Here is a 24012-nt window from a genome sequence, read left to right as displayed (position 1 = left end):
GAAACAGATGATGAAGCAGGAAAACACCTGCTTCACACGCTGCAGCTCTACAACACCTTGCTGCTGCTCTTCAGTGCTCCAGGATTCACTTTAACTTCTACAGTGTCTGTTACAACCAGAACAGCCTGTAGAACCTTGACTGAAACCCAGAGGCTGATCCAGCAGTGCTTAAAGAGACAGTAAGAGGACCAACTCCCTTTAAACAGGGAGAAGCTTGGAGCAGCGTCAGCCTCTTGCTGACGACTGGCCGGGTAAAGCAGCAGAGGAGGACGTAGATGCTGGTATTCATGGTGAAAGAAGACTCTTGGCTCTTCCTGCTCCCAGAACAACCAGAGCCACAGCGCCTCTGTAGTCCAAATGAAAGCTTCCATTCTAACACCATCGTTGTGTGACAATAAAACAACTTTTGGTCGAACATCTAAATAAACCTCCAGCCCTCCATTTTCTTCCACTGATCCAGGCCAAGGCAGCACGTGTATCTTTGGCTAATGTTAGCATTAAGCTAACACTTAGGTAACATGTAGCTAGCGCTACCAAAAGACAGAGGTTCACATTCACACTTTAAAAACCAAACCAGCCAAGAAACCATCACACACTGAAACACACACTTCAAACAGCCAGACGTGTTGGTAGCTAAACTTCTGAGGGTGCTCTGTGCTAACTAGCTAACGTCTGGAATATTCTGTATTAACACTACAACAACAGTCACAGAATATGTAGCTCTGACTCTATAAACTAGTTTAATTCGACTCATATGATGCAGTTACCTCAACTGGTTTGTTCAAATACAAGGATTCATATTAACCCACCATTAACTCCTGCTGTTGGTGCTGTGCCGGCCTCACAGAAGGCCCATAGGCTGGTCAGATAACAACCAGCTGATCAACATGTATCGATCCCTGAGGGCACCTGTGACCTGCATGAACAGCACTGGAATGTGTTCACACAACCAACACAGCAGCTTGAACACGTCCACCAAGAACTCAACTCAGCTGAAGACGGAAACAGCAGGAGCTGCACTGCTCATTTATTCCACACCTAACAGACTGGAACCTTCAAGGTAACCACAGTCACTGCAGGATGACCAGCCCCGTGTCCTCCAGCTGCTGCCTCACACTCCACAGGCTGCAGCACTAACACATGGGTATGTAGCACCCCCTGCAGGCAGGCAGGGAGAACAGCACCACTAAAACAAAACATGACAGAAGGAAAAGAGGGACAGAGCAGAATGCACAGCTGATAATGTTCAGCAGCACAGTCAGCCTGCCTCCTGATCCCAAACCTCCTCATGAAGATTCTCCTAATGCTTAAGCACTGCTGGGCTGCAGATCAGCTTTCCCTAAATCTAGACAGGACGACTCATAATCATTTGCTCTTGAATCCAGACAAAACTGAGGTCATTGTGTTTGGATCTAAACACTTCAGGAATGGATGAGCTGTTCATGTTGTTACTCTGGATGTCATTTTGTCCTCTGTGAGGACCCTCAGAGTCTTGTTGAGCAGGGTTTGTCCTTTTATGTGAGAGGTGCTTGACAGACTCTTCTACTTACTCTGGGAACCACGAGTAGACCTGCAGTCTCACAGTGGGCTGTTCTTCAGGGACTGCGTGGTGCCATCAGGCCCAGCCGGTGCTTTGCTTCTTACGTACTTTGAACTTTGAGGAGGGATATGATCCGTGCTGCTGGTTCCTGTCAGTACTCTGGCTGCAGTGTTCTGGAACCCAAACTGGGATCTGGTTTCACAGGAGAAGGGTCTGATAACTAAAGGCCCGGCTCCCATTCTGCTTCTGAAGATCCTAGGAACCACAACTGAACCAGCACCATGAGAGCAGAGCCTTCTGTGGGGATTGTATGGTGCTGTTGGGTCCTGAAATGTGATGCTGCTTGGTCTCTGAGGGCCTTGTGGGTGAGGAGGAGGAGGATATGATCCATGCTGCTGGTTCCTGTCAGTACTCGGGCTGCAGTGTTCTGGATCAGCTGCAGACTCCTCAGAGAGCGACCTAGGCGTCCTGATAATGACCAGTTACAGCAGTCCAGCCTAGAAGAGACAAAGACCTGGACTAGTGTCTGAGTCAGCATGCTCCTGTCCTGTCTGTAACAATAACAGGTTCTGGCCACACTAGGATGTGGTTTTGACTGACAGTTTGGCACTCGGCTGAGCCAGACCTTCAGTAAACATCCAGCAGTCGGCCTGTCAGCTCAGATGTTTACAGTAGCAGCACTGTGAAAACTCAGAAACACAAAGAAAACAAGAAGTCACAATGTGGACTTGGACTGACTCTTAATGCTGAGGCAACACTAACTCACATCAACATGTGCTAGCTCTGTCCTTAAGCAACTTTAGCATCAATGCAGAGTTAACACTAACACTGCTGAGTCAGTAGATGTGTGCAGGCCAACGTGTCTGACTCCAACACATGAATCATAGCAACACTTCTCCAAACAACAACACAGCACATCAGTGCATCCACACTGCTAGCTGAAGCTGTGCTTTTAGCTTTTTTCTGCAGACAGTAAAGAGCATCCAGCCAGATGGAAGATCACTGTACAGGTGATAGAAGGAACTACATGTCAGCATCAGGCTATTTTATACAGCTTTCATACGTGATGCTGAATTTAAACCAGTGGACACTGCAGCATTCAGTCTGCCAAAGAACACCTGTCCCACAGAACCAAGACGGTCTGAGATCTTCAGCAGAGGAGGTCCAAACTCCTGACTGCAGCTCTGGACCTGTAGCAAGAGACCACTTCAAACAAGCAGCCAGATCCTGCTCTCAGCACGGATGTTGTGGTAGGACTGAGGGTCACATGTCATGCAGCCGTTCATGCAAAGAGAAACACTTCCACAGTGCTGCTACTGTAAACATCTGAGCTGTCAATCAAAACCACATCCTAGTGCGGGCAGAACACATGTACTGATGAAGTGATCATATCCTCATTGGCCTGTCTGGCACACAGTGGACCGACCAGCTGTTACAGCAGGACAGGAGCATGCTGGCACAGAGCCATGCTCAGACACTGGCATGTCTGACCTTTGAACCATCAGGACAGATGGACCCTTCAGACCAGAAGAGTCCCACAGTGCCTGGAGTCAAAGGTCATCAATACATGAACACACATGTGAATCAATAAATACAGAACCAAACCACTTATGTGGGGCAGGGTTGTGAGCGCAGCACCATGGCCTCAGGCTTGAAGATGCTGATCCTTTTCCCTTCTCAAATGATGTGCTTCTCAGCCTCACTGCTGGGGGATGCTGACAGTGTAACTGTTGGACCCTTCAACACTTTTACCCCTCTGATCTTTAAACGTGTCGTCACAAACATCGGAAACGCCTACAGCCCACAGACAGGTAAGCACAGCCATCACACTTTATTACTAAAATCATCAATCTTTCAAACGTTTCCAAGCATGTGGAAGTCAGCTGTTGTGGTCCCAGTATTTAAAGATGGTGAGCCACACTCCATTTCTAATTACTGGCCGACCTCCGTCTGTGTGTCCAAATGTCTCGATACAGATGTATGCAGATGACACTGTTCTCTATGTTCATGACAGCAGTGCCTCTGGTTCACAGCTTGGTTGAAGCACTCCTCTTCACAGTTAAACTACAGTGTTGAGTCAGATATTGTATTTTATTGTGTCTGGTTAGCGGCTACAAACTGTGTGAGGTTCCAGGACGTTGATGACCGCCGCCATGTTGGCAGCGTCACGGCCGCCAAAACTCCAAATATGGACAAAGAAGGGGAGCACGAGTGGGGTTTAGGGGGGCGGGCGATCGTGGAAGCAGTAAACTCACGCTGTGATACGTCAACTGTCTGTCACTCAAGCGGCAACGCCCATAATTATGCGTAAGTTTAAGTCAGAATACAATTGAAACGAGTGAGTTGTAAAAAAATTCACCCTCCCTACAATTGACACTAGAAGAGAACCTATCATCTGAGACCAGAGTGGTTTTTTGTACCAGGCTGTAAACATGTTCTTTTCTGCTGTGAAGTCGGACATTTTAACATGGGAGTCTATGGGAAATGACTCGCTTTTGGAGCCAGCCCCCAGCTGTTGCGGCGTGAATTACAAGTTTCGACATTTCCGCATGGGCTTCAAGTCTGAGCCCCGAAGGCTGCCGCTTGGTGTGAATATAAGTAAATGTTACAAACGTACAACAAAACTCTGGATAGGAAACCAAACACTCATCATCTCTGTCCGCTATTACAAATACACAAATCCAAGGATGCACCGAATATATTGAGCCGAATATTGCAAAAAAGCCACATTCGTCCTTCAGTTGTGAGTTAAAAGCACAGCCGAATAGTGGCGTGTGATGCGATCACGCAGTGTACAGTGACGCTGAGACCTGGCGCCAGTTACCATGTCGGCGGTGTGGAGATATTTCAAAGTGCAGGAGAGCGATAACAGAACTGCAGTTTGCAATGAATGATCAGCCAAATTATCTAGAGGGGGTTCCTCCACAAAGAACTTCAGCACTACTACATTAACTTGTCACCTGAAAGCCAAACACCCCACACAGCATGCTGAGTGAGAGAGAGACGGCTGCAGATGATGAAGCAGGAAAACACCTGCTTCACACGCTGCAGCCTGATACAGACCTGTATCCAACCAAAACAAACCAAACCTGTTTACAGCAGCTGCAATGACCCCGAGCTGCATCACTACAACAACCAGTCTGCAGTTCTTTGAATGGAAGCCGGATACATTCAGAAACTATTGTGATCACAGGGCTCAACAAACCTGTAACTTGATGGATGGTCAGCTGTTCAGTCTATTATCTTTGCATAAACACCATTGTAACAACATATTATGTTCCAGCAGTCACACCTCTTTCATCTGCTTTATAAAGCTCACTCAGAGTTACAGACACACTTCACCTGTACAGGATCCACTGAGAGGATGAAGACCACCGTGATGTTCCTGCTCTGCCTTCTGGCTGGTTCCAAGAGTCTTACAGCAGCAGAAAAAGAAGTTCTTGCCCAGCAGGTGGAGTACCTCCAGCCCTGTCCCCTGGACATCCACGCTGTGCTGAAAGAGATGGCCGCCTCTCTGGCTGCTCAGAAGGAGGAGATCAAGTCCCTACAAAGAAAAGATACAGGTACATGTTACGTCAGGTAGAAGTGACAGAGATGGTTTTATGTTTTTATTGGATCCAATATTTATTCTACAAATGTTGAGTTTCCAAAGAAACTGATGGTGTGAAGGTTTTTTTTAGAAAATCTGGAGAAACTGAACACTGAGTCCACCCAGCTGAGAAAGCAGCTCCAAGGTACAGCCTGAAGTCTGAACAACAGATCTGTGCTGCTGAGCTGTGTCTCAGTCCAAACATGTAACAACTTCTTTCCTCTTTTTTCCAGAACAGGTAACAAATCTGGAGAAACAGAAAACTGAGACGGACCAGCTGAAGCAGCAGCTTCAAGGTACAGCCTGAAGTCTGAACAACAGATCATGTGTGTACATATGTACAGCAGAACAACACAAAGCTTAAAATGACACTTTCCTCTCTCAGCCAAGCAGGTGGCTTTCTCAGCCTCACTGACAACAGAAAGTCAACTTACGGTCGGACCCTTCAACACACTGACCACTCTGATCTTCAAACATGTCGTCACAAACATCGGAAACGCCTACAGCCCACACACAGGTAACAACAGCACTGAACGTCTGCTCTCAGCTGAGGTCAGTCTGATGGTCTAACTGCTGCTTCTGTCCTCAGGTATCTTCACTGCACCTGTCAGAGGACTGTACCACTTTGAGTGGCACGTAGTTAATCATGACCCACATCCCACAGGTGCTGTGTTGTTCAGGAATTCAGAGCACATTTATATAGCGTATGAACATCAACCGTCTCATTTCTCATCTGTCACTAATGCTGCCACACTGCAGCTGAACCCTGGAGATCAGGTGTTCCTGCGTCAGTGGTTTGACTCACAGATATTTGATAATCACAACCACCACACCACCTTCAGTGGTCACCTGGTGTTCACCATGTGAGAGGGGGTCACTTCCTGTTGTAATCAGATCAGCATGAATCACTGTAACAATGTAAAGATCTCATCTTCCTCCATATGAAGAAGGATGCAGGGCAACCACTCATTCACATGTTTGAAATGTTTCCTCTGCATCTGCATCAAAACACTCTGAATGATTGACAGTGATGGAACATGTGTCTTTATCCACAGTGCTGATGGTTCTGATTCTGTCTTCATTAAACAATAAACACAGCATTGCACATAAAGTCTGTGTGTTTTGATTTGAAACAGATGATGAAGCAGCATCTGCTTCACACGCTGCAGCTCTTATCTGTGATCATGGTTCATGGCGTGGGCGTCCACCACTTAAATGGTGTTTTATCTGCTTTTAAGGTTCACCTTTATGTCGCACCTTGTATTGAAGGTGCAGGGTGCAGGTGATACAATAAGAACCAATTTAAAGTCTGTCCACTTCCTGTTCATTCTGTACAGAAGGCTGTAGCCTGCTCTGTTTAGTCTGATTCATTACAAAGAGCAACAGACTATGAACTTACCTCCTGGTAGCTTAACACAAGGAAGAAGTGTTAGTGTGGACGCACATTTTCTCACACACACTTTGTGCTGAGGCTCGTCCTGTGCAGTTCATTTTTATTATTAATTGCTCGTCAGTATTTCTCTGATATTTAGTTTGGGATTTTTTGAGGAGTGGCAGCCTCCGTTCTGTCTCTACATGCTCGCGCATTTCTCCGCTGCTCTCCGTACTGTGCACAGAGGAGTTCCGCCCCAACACACACACAGGCGTGCACACACACACACACACAGGCGTGCACACACACACACACACAGGTGTGCACACAAACACACACACACACACACACACACGTTAGCGCACTGCACGAGTGGACAGAGAGCGCGCATTGAAAACTGTGCCGAGCGACGCGCTGTCTGTTGGACAGGTCTCAGCAGCCTGGCTGCTGGTCTGTTGACGTGTTTGTTTTCAGGTGCTGCGTGATCTCTGTGCGCCTGTAGCAGTGCTCCGTCAGAATATAGTCCCAGAATAGATCAAACTAGTAGATTGCCGAGATGCTAGTTGAATAGAACCCATGTTCCCAGTAGCTGCCCTCACTGTAAACAAGCTGCACACATGTGGCATGTGTCTGTGTGAGGAGCAGCCGACATTTCATTTCTATTCACAACTGATTCTGTTATTCTACATAAATGTCATTGTCTGTACTGTATCCCAAAGGTACACTAAATCACTCATTAAGGAATATGACGTGCAGGTTTTATCCAGTAAACAATGTTTGGCTTTTATCTCAGTGAAACTGAGGGAAATTCAGCCCCAGGAAAATCACTGCTTATCAATTAATCATTAATCAATCGATAAGGTCAGTGAACTAACGATTAATGAATTAATCAATAATTTGCATCCTTATTCTGACCTGTTATTAACACAGATTGAGAAGATTGGACCAGTTGTACTTTTTTTGTGGAATACTTGAGGCCCAGCCTGACCCAGACTCTACCCCCCCAGGTAAGTTGACCCCTGAGCTAGGGGGGCTGTGCTGACAGTCCTGGGTGTAAAGGTCTTACATGGTATTTTTCTAGATTTGAAAAGTTAAGTTAAAAATGGAAAGTGGAACTTTATTATACTCCGTCATTGTTTGGGACCTTTTCTTTAAATGAGCTTCAAATGTTCACTCGGATGCAGCGATGGGCACATGATAACCCAGCGTCACATGACGTCAGCGTCACATGACGTCAGCGTCACAGCCACCATGTTTTATTGCTCTGACCTCGGCCACAGTACAAACACCCTGTGAACACACCCCGACCAGAAGCCACACACACCAGGCTCACTGCAGCCACATCAGCCTGCAGAGGAGTCAGAGCTCCTACTCGGCTCTACAACGCCCCCTGCTGGTCGTTCCCCTTCATAACACAGAAGTTATTCTAAATGTATTGTTGTTTATTTTTTTATTAGCCGAATATAAAAGACGCGTTCGCTGCTTTAGTTCAAATGTTTGAACAATACGTACGTGGTGCGTTTATTGTTTTATTGTCTATATTATATTGGTTTAATGGAAAGTTTGGTGTTAATAACATTAACGCTTGTAAGTTTATTTAAATGGATGTTTCTGTGCATATTTTCGTAGCCGAATATAAAAGAGGTTCTGGTTCTTTGACTTGAAGTAATAACAGCGTGTGTGTAAAGAAGCTACATTAAAATTAGACAGTTTCCGGTGGTAGTTTGGTATTGAAGCGGGTTTTGCTAAGCTAACCCTAACAGAGCTAGCGTTAGCACGCCTCCGTTAAACAGCGAGAAACAAACACAGAAGCTTTGAAAGTGACTCACCGAGCGGTGGCAGCAAACCTTCCCGACTCCTCAGCTGATGTTAGCGGGTTTTAAACACTTTTAATCCGTTTGAGTTCGTCCTTCTTCTTCTGCTCATGAATTCCCAGCAGGTCTGGAGCGCCTGCAGCAGGTCTGGAGGTTTACTGCTGCCGCCGGGTGGCGCGCTGTTTCTTCTTCTTCTTCTGCTCATATATTTGCTGCGATACCGCCACCCGAAGGTCTGACTTTTGAATTGCAGGAATTAATCCTTTTTATTAGTGTTAAGTTCATACTTTAATCCTTTTTCGTGTTATTTGTGCAAAGTTAATGACAGTTTATTTATTTAAAATTTAAATAAATAAACTATATTTTTAAATAATAGATTTAAATAAATAAAATAATAATGACAGTTTATTTATTTAAAATTTAAATAAATAAACTGTCATTAACTTTGCACAATATTTAAATTTTAAATATTGAATAAGTTCCCATGTTTCTTTAACTAGAGGGGAAGAACAAATAGCAAAACAGTGACATTAAAATAAATGTATTCCATTTTAATTTTTCTTTTAAAACATTCAGAAACTGTTAGATTTCAACCTTCAAGCATGGCCGCAGCAGATCTGCCCACAAGGTGTCACTGTGACTCTGTCAGAGAACTGTGTCAGACTGTATGATGCTGCCGTTTCAGTCCAGGGTGAATGTTTAACATGTGAGTGATGGGCCCTGTCCAAAGTCTGGACCCCGCGCTGGAGGCTGAGGATCACTTCCTCCTGTCTTTCAGCTTCAGACAGTTTCATGTCCTCATGATGAGACAAACTTCCTGTTGGTGCAATGATGCACCTTCACCCTGTCCGTTTGTTGCACAGAGAAGGTGAAGACTGCTCACATCATCAGTCTTTGTGTCTCATGACTGATGCCCTCTAATGGACACACTGTCTTTAGGACAGGTGAGGACAGGTCTGGAATGGCATGTTTGTGTGACTTGTTGGGGCTGGCACCTGAAAGCTGCTGCCTGGACATGTCTCTCACTCTCCCTGTGTGTGTGTGTGTGATCAGGTTGTGTATGTTCTATCTGTTAGTAGTCTATGTTTCTGCAGCAGCTGTTTAAGACGCCACAAACATGTTCTAACCTGTAAATCAGACTGTAACACCGACTTCAGTGAAAGGGTTTTAAGATGGATGAACAATAAAACATTCATGACTCTGATTAGAAAACACTTACTGCAGATTAAATGTTTCACTAAACAACTAAGACTAAAAATCTGCACTCCAACCAATCAGGTCAAAGAGGAAACAGCTAGCATGTCGCAGCTTCTTTCGCCGTCAATGACATCATTGCTGTCGCAAATTAAATGAGCCGATCTCTGCCGGCTAATCAATCTCTGTTGTCAGCAGTTATAAGCTCTACAACATGGAGGAGGCTCTGTATAGGAACATGTAGTGATCAGGCAGTGCCAGCCTGAGACTGGCAGGTGGAGCTGTGGGAGGATTAAGGAGTAAAGCATGATAAGACGTTTTCCAGGAAAAATACAGGACGTGTAAAATTCACAGTTTAAATCACAGTTTTAAAAACCTTATATGGACACAGACAAACACGCTAACACCAGGTAGCTACATGGCTAAAGAACCAACTAAAGCCTCAACTGAAAAAGATGTTTACACAAAGTTAGCAGAGGAAAATGTACATGCATAAACTTTTTAAATAAAAAGATGGTGGCGACTGCCTGCACCCTGTTCACACTCAGTGTTTTAAATGAACTTTGTTTCTACTTAAGTTGTAAGAAAAGAAAAAAACAGGTCACTGTTTTGTTTTTGTTAAAAACCCTGAGAAAGGGAAGTCACATTCACAACCTGTTTTATATCCAAACCTGGTCTGTGGAGCGGAGCCTCTGCTCCACCAGGGAGCAGCAGGAAGTAGAAGCTGAGCTGATGTAAACACAGCAGCCGCCACGGCGAGCCTCACCGCACAGAGCTGCATGTCTGTCAGCACCGAACCAGCCGGTCCAGCTGGACGGAGGCGTCCAGACCTCTGTCTCTGAGCCACGTCTCTGTGAGGACGAAGACGCAGCGGGCTCTGAACTCCCACCGCCGAGTCCGGAGAGGAGACATTTATTCAGGGAGGAGACATCAGAGCGCAGGACGGAGCGGCCGGCCGAGCACGGAGCCTCCTCTTCCTCACACAGAGACATCAGAAGCCTGGTCCCTGCAGCCACAGAGAGCACTGATCCAGCAGACCCTCATACAGGCTGCTGCTGGAGGCTTCTGGACCAGAGACACCAACACCTCTGAGTGTCTCCTGACTCAGATGAGCCCGTCTGGATGGATGTATGCTGACTCATTGGGGCTGTAGCTAGCTGTTTAGCATGCTAACTTCAAACGTCAGCAGCGTCACAGCTGCACTGTGCTGTACATCATCTTCAAAGTCACAATAACTGGAATGTTTCAGAGTGTTCGCAGTGGAAATGCTAGCTGAGCGTGTGCAGTACAAACAAAATGGCAGAAAGCAGGCGGTTCTTTTGCAGTTAGCAGAGCACCCTCCTGTGTCTCAGTGTCCTCAGCCTTCGTCCCTTCAGGTCTGCAGCTCTTTTTCTTTGGACGAAGCGTCCTCTGCAGCTTTCTGCTCGCTCACCAGCTCGTACCCTCTTTTGGTCTCCACCTGTGGTTCCTGACCTTCAGACCTCCTGCGCAGGACGACAACCGTCAGCAGGAAGCAGAGCAGCCCGCCGCAGACAAACACCACCTGCAGACCCAGAAACCTACACACACACACACACAGCTGGTGAGGGTCTGTCTGGGAGATGTGTGCGGGTGGAGCTGGAGGAGGCCGGTGTCAGGTTACCTCTGTCTGAAGCGGTCCAGGTTGTAGTACAGACAGGAAGTGTCCTTGCCGCACTTCCTGCCCCACTGGATGCAGGTGGTGTCGATGACGCTGCCGTACAGAACCGGGCCGGGCATGAAAGCTGCAAAGAGTCGCAGCCATGTTAGAGAGACGGCTGCCCTGCTGGAGGCGCCAGAGGACACGTGACTGGTTTAACCTCAGCAGTATTTTTGTGGTTTAACCCTGAAGCTGCCATGCCTCATTATCTGCTGACTGTCTCCATCACAGCAGATTCAGATATGTACAGAAACTGCAGCACCTCCCTGATGATCACTGCTTCTGATAAGAACATGCATCACATCTAATCAGCTGAGTCGTCGCCTCCCTCATGATGCTGAGCTGAACCACACAGATATTTCTAAAGATGGCCGTTACATATTAGTGCGTCACGTTAAAAACTTCAGAGGAGTCGCATCTGATCGGCTATTTTCAGCCTTTATCAGAATATTCAGCAGGACATTCAGGTCATCATCAGAGAGCAGACGTTTGGACAGACACCAGTGGAGACACATGTCTCACTCTCAAAAACATTCGATGTTTGGCTCACCTCTGACCAACAGCAGAGCTGCTGTGGTTTTATTAGTGAGCTTCTATCTGTGCATCTTACCGAGGACTCTGAACAGCATGTACTGAACTCCCACCGCAAACGACTTGTCCTGCGGGTCCACCGTCCTGCAGCACAAAGGACAAACTGTCAGCATGGAAGCACTAACAGCAGCTTCTCTTTGGTTTATGTGTGACCACAGATTTTATTTCCAAGAGTTTAAATCGAGTCAAGGATTGTTTTTTGAAGTCGCGTGGCGAAACGTCTTCAAAAAACAATCCTTCAGTCCAGCTGCCTCGAACTCTTGGAAATGACTATGACCTGGATGAATGAGAGCGTCCACAGATATACCACAGACTTTAGTTTGTTTCTCTTCCAGCTGTGAATGTTTGTCTGAGCCACGATTAAAATAAACAACAGCTCATCAACCAATCACAGAGATGGGGATGTGTAGAATACATTCATAAATGGGAAGGGGGCAAAACATTCCTCCACAAGGGGGCGCTCTGAGGATACCTGAGGATCAATAGTTGTGATGGCGTCTGAGAGAGAGGAAGGATGAAGCAGGTGAGACCCATCAGAACCATGAAGGGCAGGAGCAGGTGGGAACAACCGCTGCCGCAGGTACCAGGCAGAGCCACGCCGGGACCATCGACACAGAGACACCCGGTGTAGTTCTGCAGGGACAGAACAACACAGACTCTGTTAGTGTTACTGACCGCAGACAGAGAGAGACACACACACGATGTCATTCGCAGCACATCTGGACAGATACTTTGAACAGCTAACAGCTGCTCCTGATGAGGGATCAAAGACAACTGAACGCAGCAGACCAGCTGGCGGCGGTAACATCTAACCCTAACCACCAAAAACTCAAAGAAGAAGTAAACAAACACTGATGACAAGCGGCAGGCTGCTGCTGCTGTCCTGACTTTGCCTGACAGGGAATCATGGGTAAAATCAGGCCAAAAAATCGTGTAGTGCGTCCCCAGCTTAAGAAGATAGACATGTAATACCAGTCTGAGCCTAAAGAGGGTGCAGTGAGTCAGTGCACCAGGTCTTCCTTCAGTCCAACCAGAGAGGAAGACTCTGAGCAACATTTTGTGTTTAACAATAAAATCCTTCCTTCTTACCGTGACTTTGCCGCTGGAGTCTGTTTCATTAAACAAACAGCCGGCGTGGCAGGGAGACCTGTACTCCACCCCGTCCGACCCACACACGGGGTTAAAGGCCTCCGGAGGACACTGACAGCCAGAACTGCACAACACCTCAGACCTGGAAGCAGACAGAGTTTTTACTTGTAGGACTTACAGGCCCGTCAGACCTGAAGGACCCGAACAACCAGCACAAGCTGAGACTTGTGAAACCATGAAAGCTGTGATGCTAGAACCCTTCACACACAGGACCTGCTGCTTCCACACTTCCCAGCCTGGGAGCGCAGCAGGCGTTACATTATATGATGTGGAACAGTGTGGGCACGCCATCATCAGCATGTGACCTTTCTGTGGTGGCGTCACTTCCTGTTCTGTAGCTACCTGTTAGGAAAGATTCCGGCGACCCTCTGGGTGGAGCAGCCGACGAGCAGCAGAGGCAGGGCGAAGAACATGCAGAACACAACAGCCGCCACGCACATCTTACTGGCACCGATGACGGATAGGTTCAAGCGCCGCATCAGAGCCCCGCCCAGGACAATTCCCACCACCGCCATGGGGATGGAGATGCTGCCTGTGAGGCAGAGATCAGGGATCAGGGATCAGCCTGTGGTCTCTGTGCACTGTGGGGCGCGGACGTGGACTCTCACCTATCATCATGGTGGAGAAGGGCACCGTCTGGCTGAACTGCCTCTCTATGAACTTAGCCATGAAGGTGGCGAGGCCGGACAGCAGCGCCGCCAGGTTCACCTGGGCCAGAACCACCAGCAGGAAGATGGGACTCCGCAGCGTCCGCAGGGCGATGCGAGGGAAACCTGAAGGACAGGAGTGTTCAGAGGTCTGACACAGAACGGACCGGCTCAGTGTGTGTGTTGGCTTGATGAACTCTGGTGATGAACTTTGGTGACCCTCGCTGGCAGCCGCTGCCCTGAGGTCACCATGATCGCTGTCTCAACAGACAGGAAGCAGAAGCACAGAAAAACACTCTTACTTTTGAGGAACTGAAGGAGGGACACGTCTGGAGGCGGCTGTGTCTCCTGCTGCGTCCGCTGCTGCTTCACGTCCGGTGTTGACTCAACATCGTCTCCACCGTCCTGCAGACATGGAAGGAGAAGATCACATGCAGGATTTAAAACCAGCATGTGACAGGCTGCAGCCCGTGTGTGGCCTGGAGGCTTCACTGAGAGCCAGAAATGTTTGAAAGAGGATTCCTGTGTTTATAGACTTTTGATGGATCCTCCTCCTCCTCCTTCCTAATAAACCTGATCACATGGTTTTAGAGCTGCAGTAGACAGACCAATGTGTCCCAGGATTCATAGCACACTGAGGACAGATGGTTGCTAGGCAACATGGAAGGACACACAGTGGTAGCCTGCTTCCTTTGATGGGCACTGCTCTGAGATATCAGCTGGTATTGATCCCTCTCTGGTAACCAATACGCTGAAGTATTCTGTGTGTTAGCTCCATGTTTGGGCTCTTCCAGCAGCAGATGAATGAGCTGAAACTCAGATCCAGTTAAGGAACGTTGCTCTCGGCCCCCCTTATGTTTGGATGGGCAGCACCACCGGTGGGAGTTTCCCCAGTTTTATTTTCACGCTGATGGAACAGTACCCACTGTGACCTGCTTCTGTCTGATGAAGCTAAGCTGTGCCAGGGCAGGCCTCTCACTGAGCGCCGTGAGGCAGGCCGTGTAGTACTGGCAGGGATGTATGAAGCACCAGACTCATGTCCCTGGCTGTGACTTGATGACAGACAGAACACAGCTTAATGCCACCATATGAACCAGAGGGCTGGATCCTCAGGCTCTTTACTTATGTAGATGGAGGGAGGGGAACAGCACAGTCATCAGTTCAAATACATTCCTTGAAGTAATAATAACAGCTATGGCAGTTCAAACAGCCACCAGGCTCTGTGGGCTCAGCATGAATTATTCTCCTCTGGCACAAAGCTCTAATATTTATTAAAGAACAAGCATGTCAGTGACAGACTGGTCCCGGTCTGTACAGGACACACAGCCTCACATCCACCATGACATCCAGCACACAGAGCGGAGCAGCTTCATCATCGTCCTCTAATGTTTATCACTACAGAACCAACATGGATTAACAGTGCAGCATAAACAGAATATGTAGTGAAGTCAAAGTGGAGGAAGGAGAAACAATAAGAGCTCAGAGAGAGAAGCTCACATCTGGCCTTTTAATGCTTAAGTACTGCAGTGAAGTATTTCACTTGAATTCAAGGTAAAAACAAACAGAAAAGTATGACTTAGGAAGGACTCTTCCTGCAGGACTAACAGCAGCCCGGGGTCAGGCGGCGCTGACTGTGTGTGCTGCTCCACACAGACTCATATCACAGCCAAAGTCCACAGAGTGAAAGTCCTCGGTGTGACTTTCACTCTGAGTCTACAGCGTCACAGTTCTGCTCCCTCTGACACACACAGATGTTCCAGCTGTGCACTGCTGTGTGTGTACGCTTCAGGTTCTTATTTTAAATATGAACCATTTTTCCTTCTTAGCTTCAGCTGTAATTACACAATAACCGACATTCTGCTGGGTGTGGAGTTTGGCAGCAGGCTGCTGTTGTGTCAGCGGGTGAGGGGGGGGGGGGTTGTGTTTGTGCTGTTGAGCAATCGTTGGCTGATCGGCCTGGTTTGATGGATACAACATGTGCAGAGCTGAACTTTCTCTTTGCAGCACATTCCTGTGAATCCAGCTCCGCGTCCTCCCTGTTGGTGCTCTTCAGATTTCAGCCGAGCCTCTCAGGACGGTTTCTTTGTGTTTCCGAGCAGAAACAACATGAACCCTCATTCTGACGCCTGCACTCAGTCCCTGAGCTGCCTGAAGGACCTTTATTTATCAAACATCTGTACTGTGTACAGCACAGATGCTGGTTTAAAAGCAGAGAATCTGAGGTCACACATGTTCATGTCGCCAACATGTTGTCACACAGAGCAGCAGGGAGCTCAGAGGTCTGAACCACCTCGCTGTGATGCCACTCACCTCTTTGGGCATGTTTCTAGGAAAGAAGAGGTAGGGCAGCGCGGTGAGGAAGAGGAGGCAGGCGGCCACCAGGAAGCCCAGCCACCAGGCTCCCACCCAGCGCAGGTCTTTGTGGTCCAGCTTTATCTGATCTGTAAGCAGAAACAGTCTGTGTGAGATCTGAGAACGCAGACCCATCATGTGGATCTGAGGCGAGCTGAAGCAGGTCTCTGCAGGCTTCACTGCTGCTGCTCTGCTGTGGCAGCATGCTCAACATCCAAGCGGGTGTCACAGCTGGAAGGTTTTCGGCTGACAGTTTGTCACGGTGTCTGATCGCCAAAGAATGCTGGATCTGTGCAGACCTGTGAGGCCTCTCCAACAACAACACACAGACACGCACACACAGCAGTTCTTGACCCGTGTGTCCACACACTAACAGAGACAAGAGGCGGCTCAGCTGGTGTCCTGGTGCCAGGAAAATAATCTCTGCTTAAACGCTGAGAAGACTAAGGAGATGATTATTGACCCAAGGAAGAGGAGAGACCAGCACGCCCCACTTTACATCCACCAGGCCCAGGTAGAGAGGGTGAAAACCTTCAAACTCCTCGGTACCCACATCAGTGAGGGTCTCACCTGGGCCCACAACACGCAGCAGATCATCATAAGGCTCAACAGAGACTCTTCTTCCTCAGGAAGCTGAGGACACTGGATTATCCTCCAAACTCCTCAGCAGCTTCTACAGATGCACAGTGGAGTTATTACCAAACTGAATGTGTTTGATTCATTGTGAACATTTGACCCTGATTCTTCTGTGGTAGAACTTCAGCTAGTGGAACAAACTACATGAGTCACTCCACGCCAGCGGCAATACACAACCTGTTGAGCAATAATGAGCACTGTTTACAACCACATAAAGGAGTAGCTGAGCAGCAGTCATTCAATCTGTGATCAGGGCGTGGAGGCACCGCCAGAAGCCTGCTCTGTATTTAACACAAACACACACATAACACTAAAAATAAAGACTACATGAATCTAACCACTTGAGGTCACATGTTCCACACACACACACACACACACACACACACACACACACACACACACACACACACACACACACACACACACACACACACACACACACACACACACACACACACTCTGATGGAGGTTTGGTTCAACAGGTTTCTGCAGAAACTCAGGTTCCATTGAACCTGAAGGCATCAAGCATCCAGAACACGACTCTGTCCTGAAACAGGAGCGGAGCAGGTGATCTGAGCTCCTCGTTACTCTCTTCTTCTCCTCTAACTGTAACTGTAGCCACGTGCTGCTGGTCGTCCAGCTACCAACACTCAAAACATTCACAAAGAAGCTTTGGAAACAGCAACAACTGTGAGATGTTGATGAAGATTCTCAGTCATCCAGGTCTTCTCTACGTAAACAACTGTGAGAGTTTAAAACATGGCAGCGAACGCACCGTGTTTGAAAGCCAAATTCATTCAAACCACTTTAATCCACACATCCAACACACACGCCAACAAGACTGTGTAGAAACGGGAAGAAAACAAGAAACCATAATCCTACAAGCTGATTCCAGGTCTGCAGGTTTTCATTAAACAGAACCCTGACAGAAACATGAGGCCAGCAGAGCTTTGCTTCTGCTCCTGTTAGGCGAGTTTTATGATGCAGTCGCAGCTTTGTGTTGTTAGTGTGATGTCAGTCATGCCCGCTGTGTGTGTGTGTGTGTGTGTGTGTGTGTGTGTGTGTTGTTCAGCTGAGCTTCTTCCAGGTAAACTGATGGTTTCACAGCTAGCATGTGAAGCAGCTGTTATCTTCATATAATGACACAGTGTCAGACCTCTACAACAGCTTCTCCTGAGGAAACCAGCCACATTTCTTCCACACACACACACAGGAAGTACTTCCTTTTCTTTCAAAGTTAACACCATAAAAATGCCCTCTCAGCTCACCTTTGGGCAGCGTGTTAAAGTCCACATAGATGCGCAGCATGAAGGATCCAGTGATGAAGCCGAAGGCCGGGCCGATGGACGTCATGGCGAGGAGGATGCCTGAAAACACACCAGCAAGAAAACGTCCATCATTCTTGTTTAGTTTGTCAGCTGGAATCTTAATTAGCTGACTGAGTTTATGTATTTGACCTGTGACCTGAACGTATGAAAACATGAATGTGTGAAAGAGCGTCTACACGTCACAGATCTGGAGCCTACAGACCCTCCTCTCAGCGCGAGGAGCCGCAGCTCTGAGGCCGGCCGTCTGCAGAAGAAGCTCCTGAAGCCGCCATGTTAACGGCGATCCACATCAAACCCTTTGGTGCCTTTTGTGGGTGCTGTGAGTCCATCCCTGCTGCTGAGTCATGTGACCTGGTCCAGGCGCTTTCACACTGAGCACCAGAGCCAGGTGTGTTTTTTATTCAGTGAATTGTTACAGGAAGTGACTGTGTGGCAGCTTTTAAACCGGAATGTGGTGGAATGTGGGAAGCCTCGTTTCTGTGGGACTTTACCAACAGGAAGTGGATGTTGTTACTGTTGCTACTGCTGGATTGAACGTGGTGTGACAGGAGTGTCTTCTCACCGATGTAGAGCGGCGAGTTCTTCCTGCTGGCGTAGTCGTCGATGTAGGAGATGCCGAAGGGCTGAATGGGGACGGCGCCGATGCCCAGCAGCAGCTGACCCAGCAGCAGGAGCGGGTAGACCCCCTGCTGGGCGGGGCTCTCCTGCTTCTGGCAGGTCTGATTGGAAGGCAAGGTCACGAGGTTGCTCTGTAATTGGCAGAGGCCAGTGGCGGAGGCTGATGGGAAACAGGAAGTAGATCTTAGGAGACCTGACTTTGTGCAGGTCATGATGTACAGTGCGTGTGTGTGTTTGGTCTCACCGCTGACTCTGTCGGTGTACTCGTAGCGCTCGGTCAGGAAGTGCGGCAGCGCCATCAGCAGCGACGCCAGGCACGCTAGCAGAGCTCCGCCTCCAATGCACCGCGGCCGGTGGACTCGACTCCCGAGGAAACTCACAAAGACGATGAGGATGGTGTTCCCAACCTGCAGGGTAAAAGAAGAGTCTGTCTGACCGAAACGTTCACAGCGCCACCTAAAGGTCAACAGAACATTCGAACTGACCTCGTTGAAGGCGGCGAGGAGCCCCGACTTTTGGCTGGAGAGGCCGTAGCGCTTCTCAATGGTGGTGATGGAGCTCTTCATGTAGCCCGACACCAGCAGCTGCGCCAGCTGCAGAAAACTGTGGCAAAACACAAAGAACTGCAAGGAGCAGGAGAAGGAGGAGAGTTAGGAGCCAACATGGCGGCAGGGTCTGTGGGGGTCAGGGTGAAACCTCAGGCTGAGCTAATCAGAGTCATGTGACAGGAAGTGTGCAGCAGACAGAACAATTCCAGGATGATTGACAGGATGTGATGTTTCTGCTCTGATCTCTGTGGAGGAGCTTCAAAAGGAAAGACACACACACACAGACACACACAGACACACACAACCAGACACACACAACCAGACACACACACACACACACACAGACACAACCAGACACACACAACCAGACACACATACAGACACACAGACACACACACAGACACACACACACACACACACACACAGACACACACACACAGACACACAGACACACAGACACACACAGACAGACACACACACAGACACACACACAGACACACACAGACAGACACACACACAGACACACACACACAGACACACAGACACACACACAGACACAACCAGACACACACACAGACACACAGACACACACAACCAGACACACATACAGACACACACAGACACACAGACACACAGACACACACACACACACACACACACACAGACACACACACACAGACACACACAGACAGACACACACACAGACACACACACAGACACACACACAGACACAACCAGACACACACAACCAGACACACATACAGACACACAGACACACACACACACACACACACACAGACACACACACACAGACACACACACACACACAGACAGACACACACACAGACACACACACAGACACACAGACACACAGACACACACAGACACACACACACAGACACACACACCACACACACACACAGACACACAGACACACACAGACACACACACACAGAGACACACACACAGACACACACACAGACAGAGACACACAGACACACACACACACACACACACCACACACACACAGACACACACACACACACACACACACACACAGACACACACAGCAGAGGAGGAGGCCACACAGACCTTGATGCTGTTGAAGGGGCTCCAGCGCCGTGCAGCAGCCCGTGACCTTGAGGGGTCAGAGGTCACACTGAGGTCACACACTCCCATGATTTATTTTCTCAGTAGGAGCAGAACCTGGAGGACACACACAGACTGTTACTATTCACACACACAGAATGTGTGTATTTAAACAGATAGACACACCTGGAGGACAGAACACATAAAAACTACTACAGCAGATCCATCAGAACAAACAGGGAGACCTGATGGGAACTTTTCTGTCACATCAAACACTCAACACATGTTGATCATGTGACTGCTGGTCACACGTGTGTCAGTCATGGTTCCTAATGGTCCTGAGGAGAGCAGAGTGTGTGTTTTTCACAGGATCTTGTTAGTGTGAACAGTTTTGAATGAATCAAGGATAACGTGGGGTGATGAAGGATTTCAGACATGACGCATTCAAGGGCGAGTTAGTAGTGCTGTAGGAATGTGTGTATGTTGTTTGAGGTAATCCAGGCTCCTGTCCCCTGCTAGATCCGCACGCTCTGCAGGCGGAAGCCATGTCGAGGAATGTCAGATTAAACGCAGGCAAGCGGCCAATCAGGAAGTGGGAGTCTGTGTTTATGATGCATGCTGGGATAGGCAGCTTTCTGGTCATAAGGTCATCAGGGACACACAATGGATCAAAGGGCAGGATGGAGGAGGATCCTTCAAATCATCAGGGTTTAACCACCTGTAACCATGAGCCGTGTTCTATATTCTCACTGCTGGCAGCTTCATTTAGCAGCAAGGATTTTTTTGTGTTGATGTTTTGAGGCCACTCAGATCCTCGAGTCCAGGTGCCTTGATTTAAACTCTCGCACATGACTATGACTGGGATGAATGAAAGCCACAGACCACACACTCTCCCAGCTAACAGCTCTATGTTCTTGCTTTCTATTTAGCATCTGAAACATGAGTTAGCTAGCATGCTCCAGCTGCTGAATCTGTCTCTGCCCACCATATTTAAGCATTTTATTATTTTTAGGTCTGAGTTGGGTGCACTTATCACCACTAGATGTCACTACGTCCTATACACTGGCCCTCTAATCAGAGCAGAAAGCAGTCACTGAGTGCGTGCTTTGAGCTCGGGGAGTGCATCTGGTTTTCGCTCCGCGCCCTGTGACTGACTGAGTGCTGCTCAGGACCTTAAGTTCACTTTAAGAAACACATGTCCTCACTCAGTTTCAGCAGAGTGTGAAGTCAGAGCAGCAGAGACGGCGCCGCACAGCATCTCTCATTCCACCAACAAACAGCAGCAGCATGTAAAAAACAGATAGACTCACTGTGAAGGCAGCAGCTGGGTCCTCCTCTCAGCCTGCAGCAGCTCTGACTTCCTCTGCTTCAGAAAAGCATGCGGAGATCCCAGCTAGGGGAGGGAGGAAGAGGAGGAGGAGGAGGAGGAGGAGTGGCAGGAATTTGATCCCTGAGTGAGAGAATGCACAGGGAGCAGCAGTAAACCTTCCAACGTAATGTGAAAGTGAACAATCTCTCTACTTCCTGCTCAGCTCTTTATGTAACATTCAGTGTTTTTATCTTTGGCTGCAATAAAACTGTTTGAACAGCCTTCTGAGGAGCCACCCTCAACAAACAGCTCAGGCACAGCTGAGACCAGCACTGATGGACTCACCATGTCCTCCAGAAAGACATCAGCAGGTCTGTGAGCGTGTAGGATGGACAGACGTGTCTTCAGTGTGCAGAGCTGGTGTCACGACGGGAACAGCTGCATGTTTTCTGCGATTAGAGAAACATGAGAATAAATGAGGCGACGACGTGTTTGTCTGAGCGGGTGCATGTTTGTCTTCCTGTTGGTGTTGTTGTTTCTTTCTGCTGCTTGTTTCCTGTCATTAACCCGAGTGTTATTAACTTTCTGTCAGCAGTCCTGAAAACACACACACACACTTCACAATCTGTGCCCCACCAGTTTCACAAAGCAAGAAAAACACAAACTTGAACTTCTTCACAAAAATTTTAAAAATGTCATTAAATGTCATTTAAAAAAAACATATAAAACAAAACTAAACAAAACATTCAGTAAAATCAAATCAAGTTAAATCAATAAATATTAAAATAAGAAAATAAAAGAATAGTTTTTACAATATTTCAGATTGAGAAACGCATGAACTTTAACAAACTATTAAAGTTTGGTTTTAAAATAATCGAGTTGAATATAAAAATCTGATGACAGCAGGTGGAGCCAAACTCCACCGAGCCAGCTGTTCTGCTGGATCAGCCTCACAGTGATCATCAGATCCTGCAGTGGACTCAGAGGCCTCATTCTGACAGAGCGCAGGCTTCAGGGCCCCCCCACCACCAACCACAGAGGCCCTGTAATGACTGGCTCTCTGTGGGGGTGGGCCTGCTGTTTGCTGCGGAGTCAGCTCAGCCTGGTGTGTTTAGGGTTGGTCTGGTGCCTCATGGGGCTTCCGGGGATTTTCCCTGCTGTCAGTGACCACAAAGCTGCGCTTGTAATCATAAAACACATTCTGTGGTGTGTTCCAGTCTGGGAGGGGGCGCTGCAACAGTGTGAGGATGACCGCCAGTAAACAGATTGTAACCTTGTTGCCTATGAGAGTTTTTAGTGTGTGTAAAACTAAATACTGTCCAAGAGGATAACCACATCCTCATTCAAACCCCTGGCACTTGAACTAGCATGACAAAGCTATGCACACTCCCAGCAGACATACGGGGTAGGAACATTCATGGAACAAGAGTTCATTTATAAAGGTGGATACGTTCACCAGTGTTAGTTGTTTCCAATCAGCGGCCCCTTGCTTTCTTGAATCTAAGTCTACGTGGCCCTCGCAAAACAAGAACTGTCCCCCGTCCTACAGTGTAGCTTTAGCTAACAGTAAATGGCACAGACACGTGGAGGAATAAAATCCGAACCGTTCGGTACACGTGTTTCGGGGCGCGTGTTCTGTTCGGTTCTGGACATGCGCATCAAGTGATACAGGGAGGCGTTTTTACCACAGCATGGAGACGAGTGTTGCCAACTTGGCGTCTCTCTCGCTACATTTGGCGGCTTTTCAAAACTTTTTTTAATTAAAAGCTACTAGTGACTCTGGTGACGTTTGGAGACTGACGTGAAATCATTCTGCAGTCAGCTACTGTCCTCGACAAGCAGCGGCCGTGAGCTCCTCCCCCGCCTCAAAGCACTCACAGCCGGTCACTCTGTAGCTTCAAGCAGCAGGTTCAGCTGCAGCAGAGCAGAGACCCACAGCACTCTGCGTCCAACCGTGCAAAGCTGCTGCTAGTCCCGTCAGTGCTCACAGAGCGGGATGTAAATAATATATTTCAATGGCAAAAATAAAACCACGGACATCAGTAATGTTAGCTTAGCCTAGCGTAGTCATAGAGTTCAGGCTATACAACTAGCATGTGGTTCTCTTTCCGACGGTGGGAGTATGCACGCACACGTGTCTGTGTGTGTGTTTGTCTGTGCATGTGTCTGTGTGTGTACGCACATCAGGCCTCTGTGCGCAGACAGAAATGCTGCAACTAAGATCAATAACATGAGCTGTTTCCTTTGTTTAACCTGTAGAGGTAGACCTGTTCTATAGGAAAGGTTCTTAAATGGCTTCTGTTATGATCTGGTGTTATATAGAAATTAAAAAGAAATGAAATTGACCTGATATAATGATGGAAACACTGACCTGATTCTTAAATATGTTGAATGTTGGATAATTAGGATGTATTTTATGCTCATCTGGTATTTCCAGAGTTAAAAGTAAAAAAACCTCAACAATGTGAACCGAACCGAACACCGTGACCTCAGAACCGTGGATTTAGTGAACCGTTCCACCCCTAGTAAACATAGATAGAAGTATTTATTCATCCCAA

General features: G+C 47.9%; 1 protein-coding gene across 1 annotated transcript; it reads right to left on the bottom strand.

The window, feature by feature from the left end:
- Positions 1-8845: 8845 nt before the first annotated feature.
- Positions 8846-21600, bottom strand: slco2b1 (solute carrier organic anion transporter family, member 2B1). The gene is made up of 15 exons (XM_028421749.1): positions 21456-21600; positions 20149-20262; positions 18994-19131; positions 18753-18915; positions 18453-18668; positions 17831-17929; positions 15885-16015; positions 13877-13979; positions 13536-13700; positions 13270-13459; positions 12868-13009; positions 12251-12411; positions 11798-11862; positions 11152-11272; positions 8846-11068 (listed from the first exon to the last, which is right to left on the bottom strand). The coding sequence occupies exons 2-15, from the start codon at positions 20233-20235 to the stop codon at positions 10882-10884; spliced, it is 1968 nt and encodes a 655-aa protein (XP_028277550.1). The 5' UTR covers positions 20236-20262; positions 21456-21600; the 3' UTR covers positions 8846-10881.
- Positions 21601-24012: the final 2412 nt, after the last annotated feature.

Source organism: Parambassis ranga, chromosome 14 (assembly GCF_900634625.1).
Source record: "Parambassis ranga chromosome 14, fParRan2.1, whole genome shotgun sequence".
Classification (NCBI taxonomy): domain Eukaryota; kingdom Metazoa; phylum Chordata; class Actinopteri; family Ambassidae; genus Parambassis; species Parambassis ranga.
Note: the sequence above shows the minus strand (reverse complement) of the source record. Positions and strands in the feature narration are given on the sequence as shown.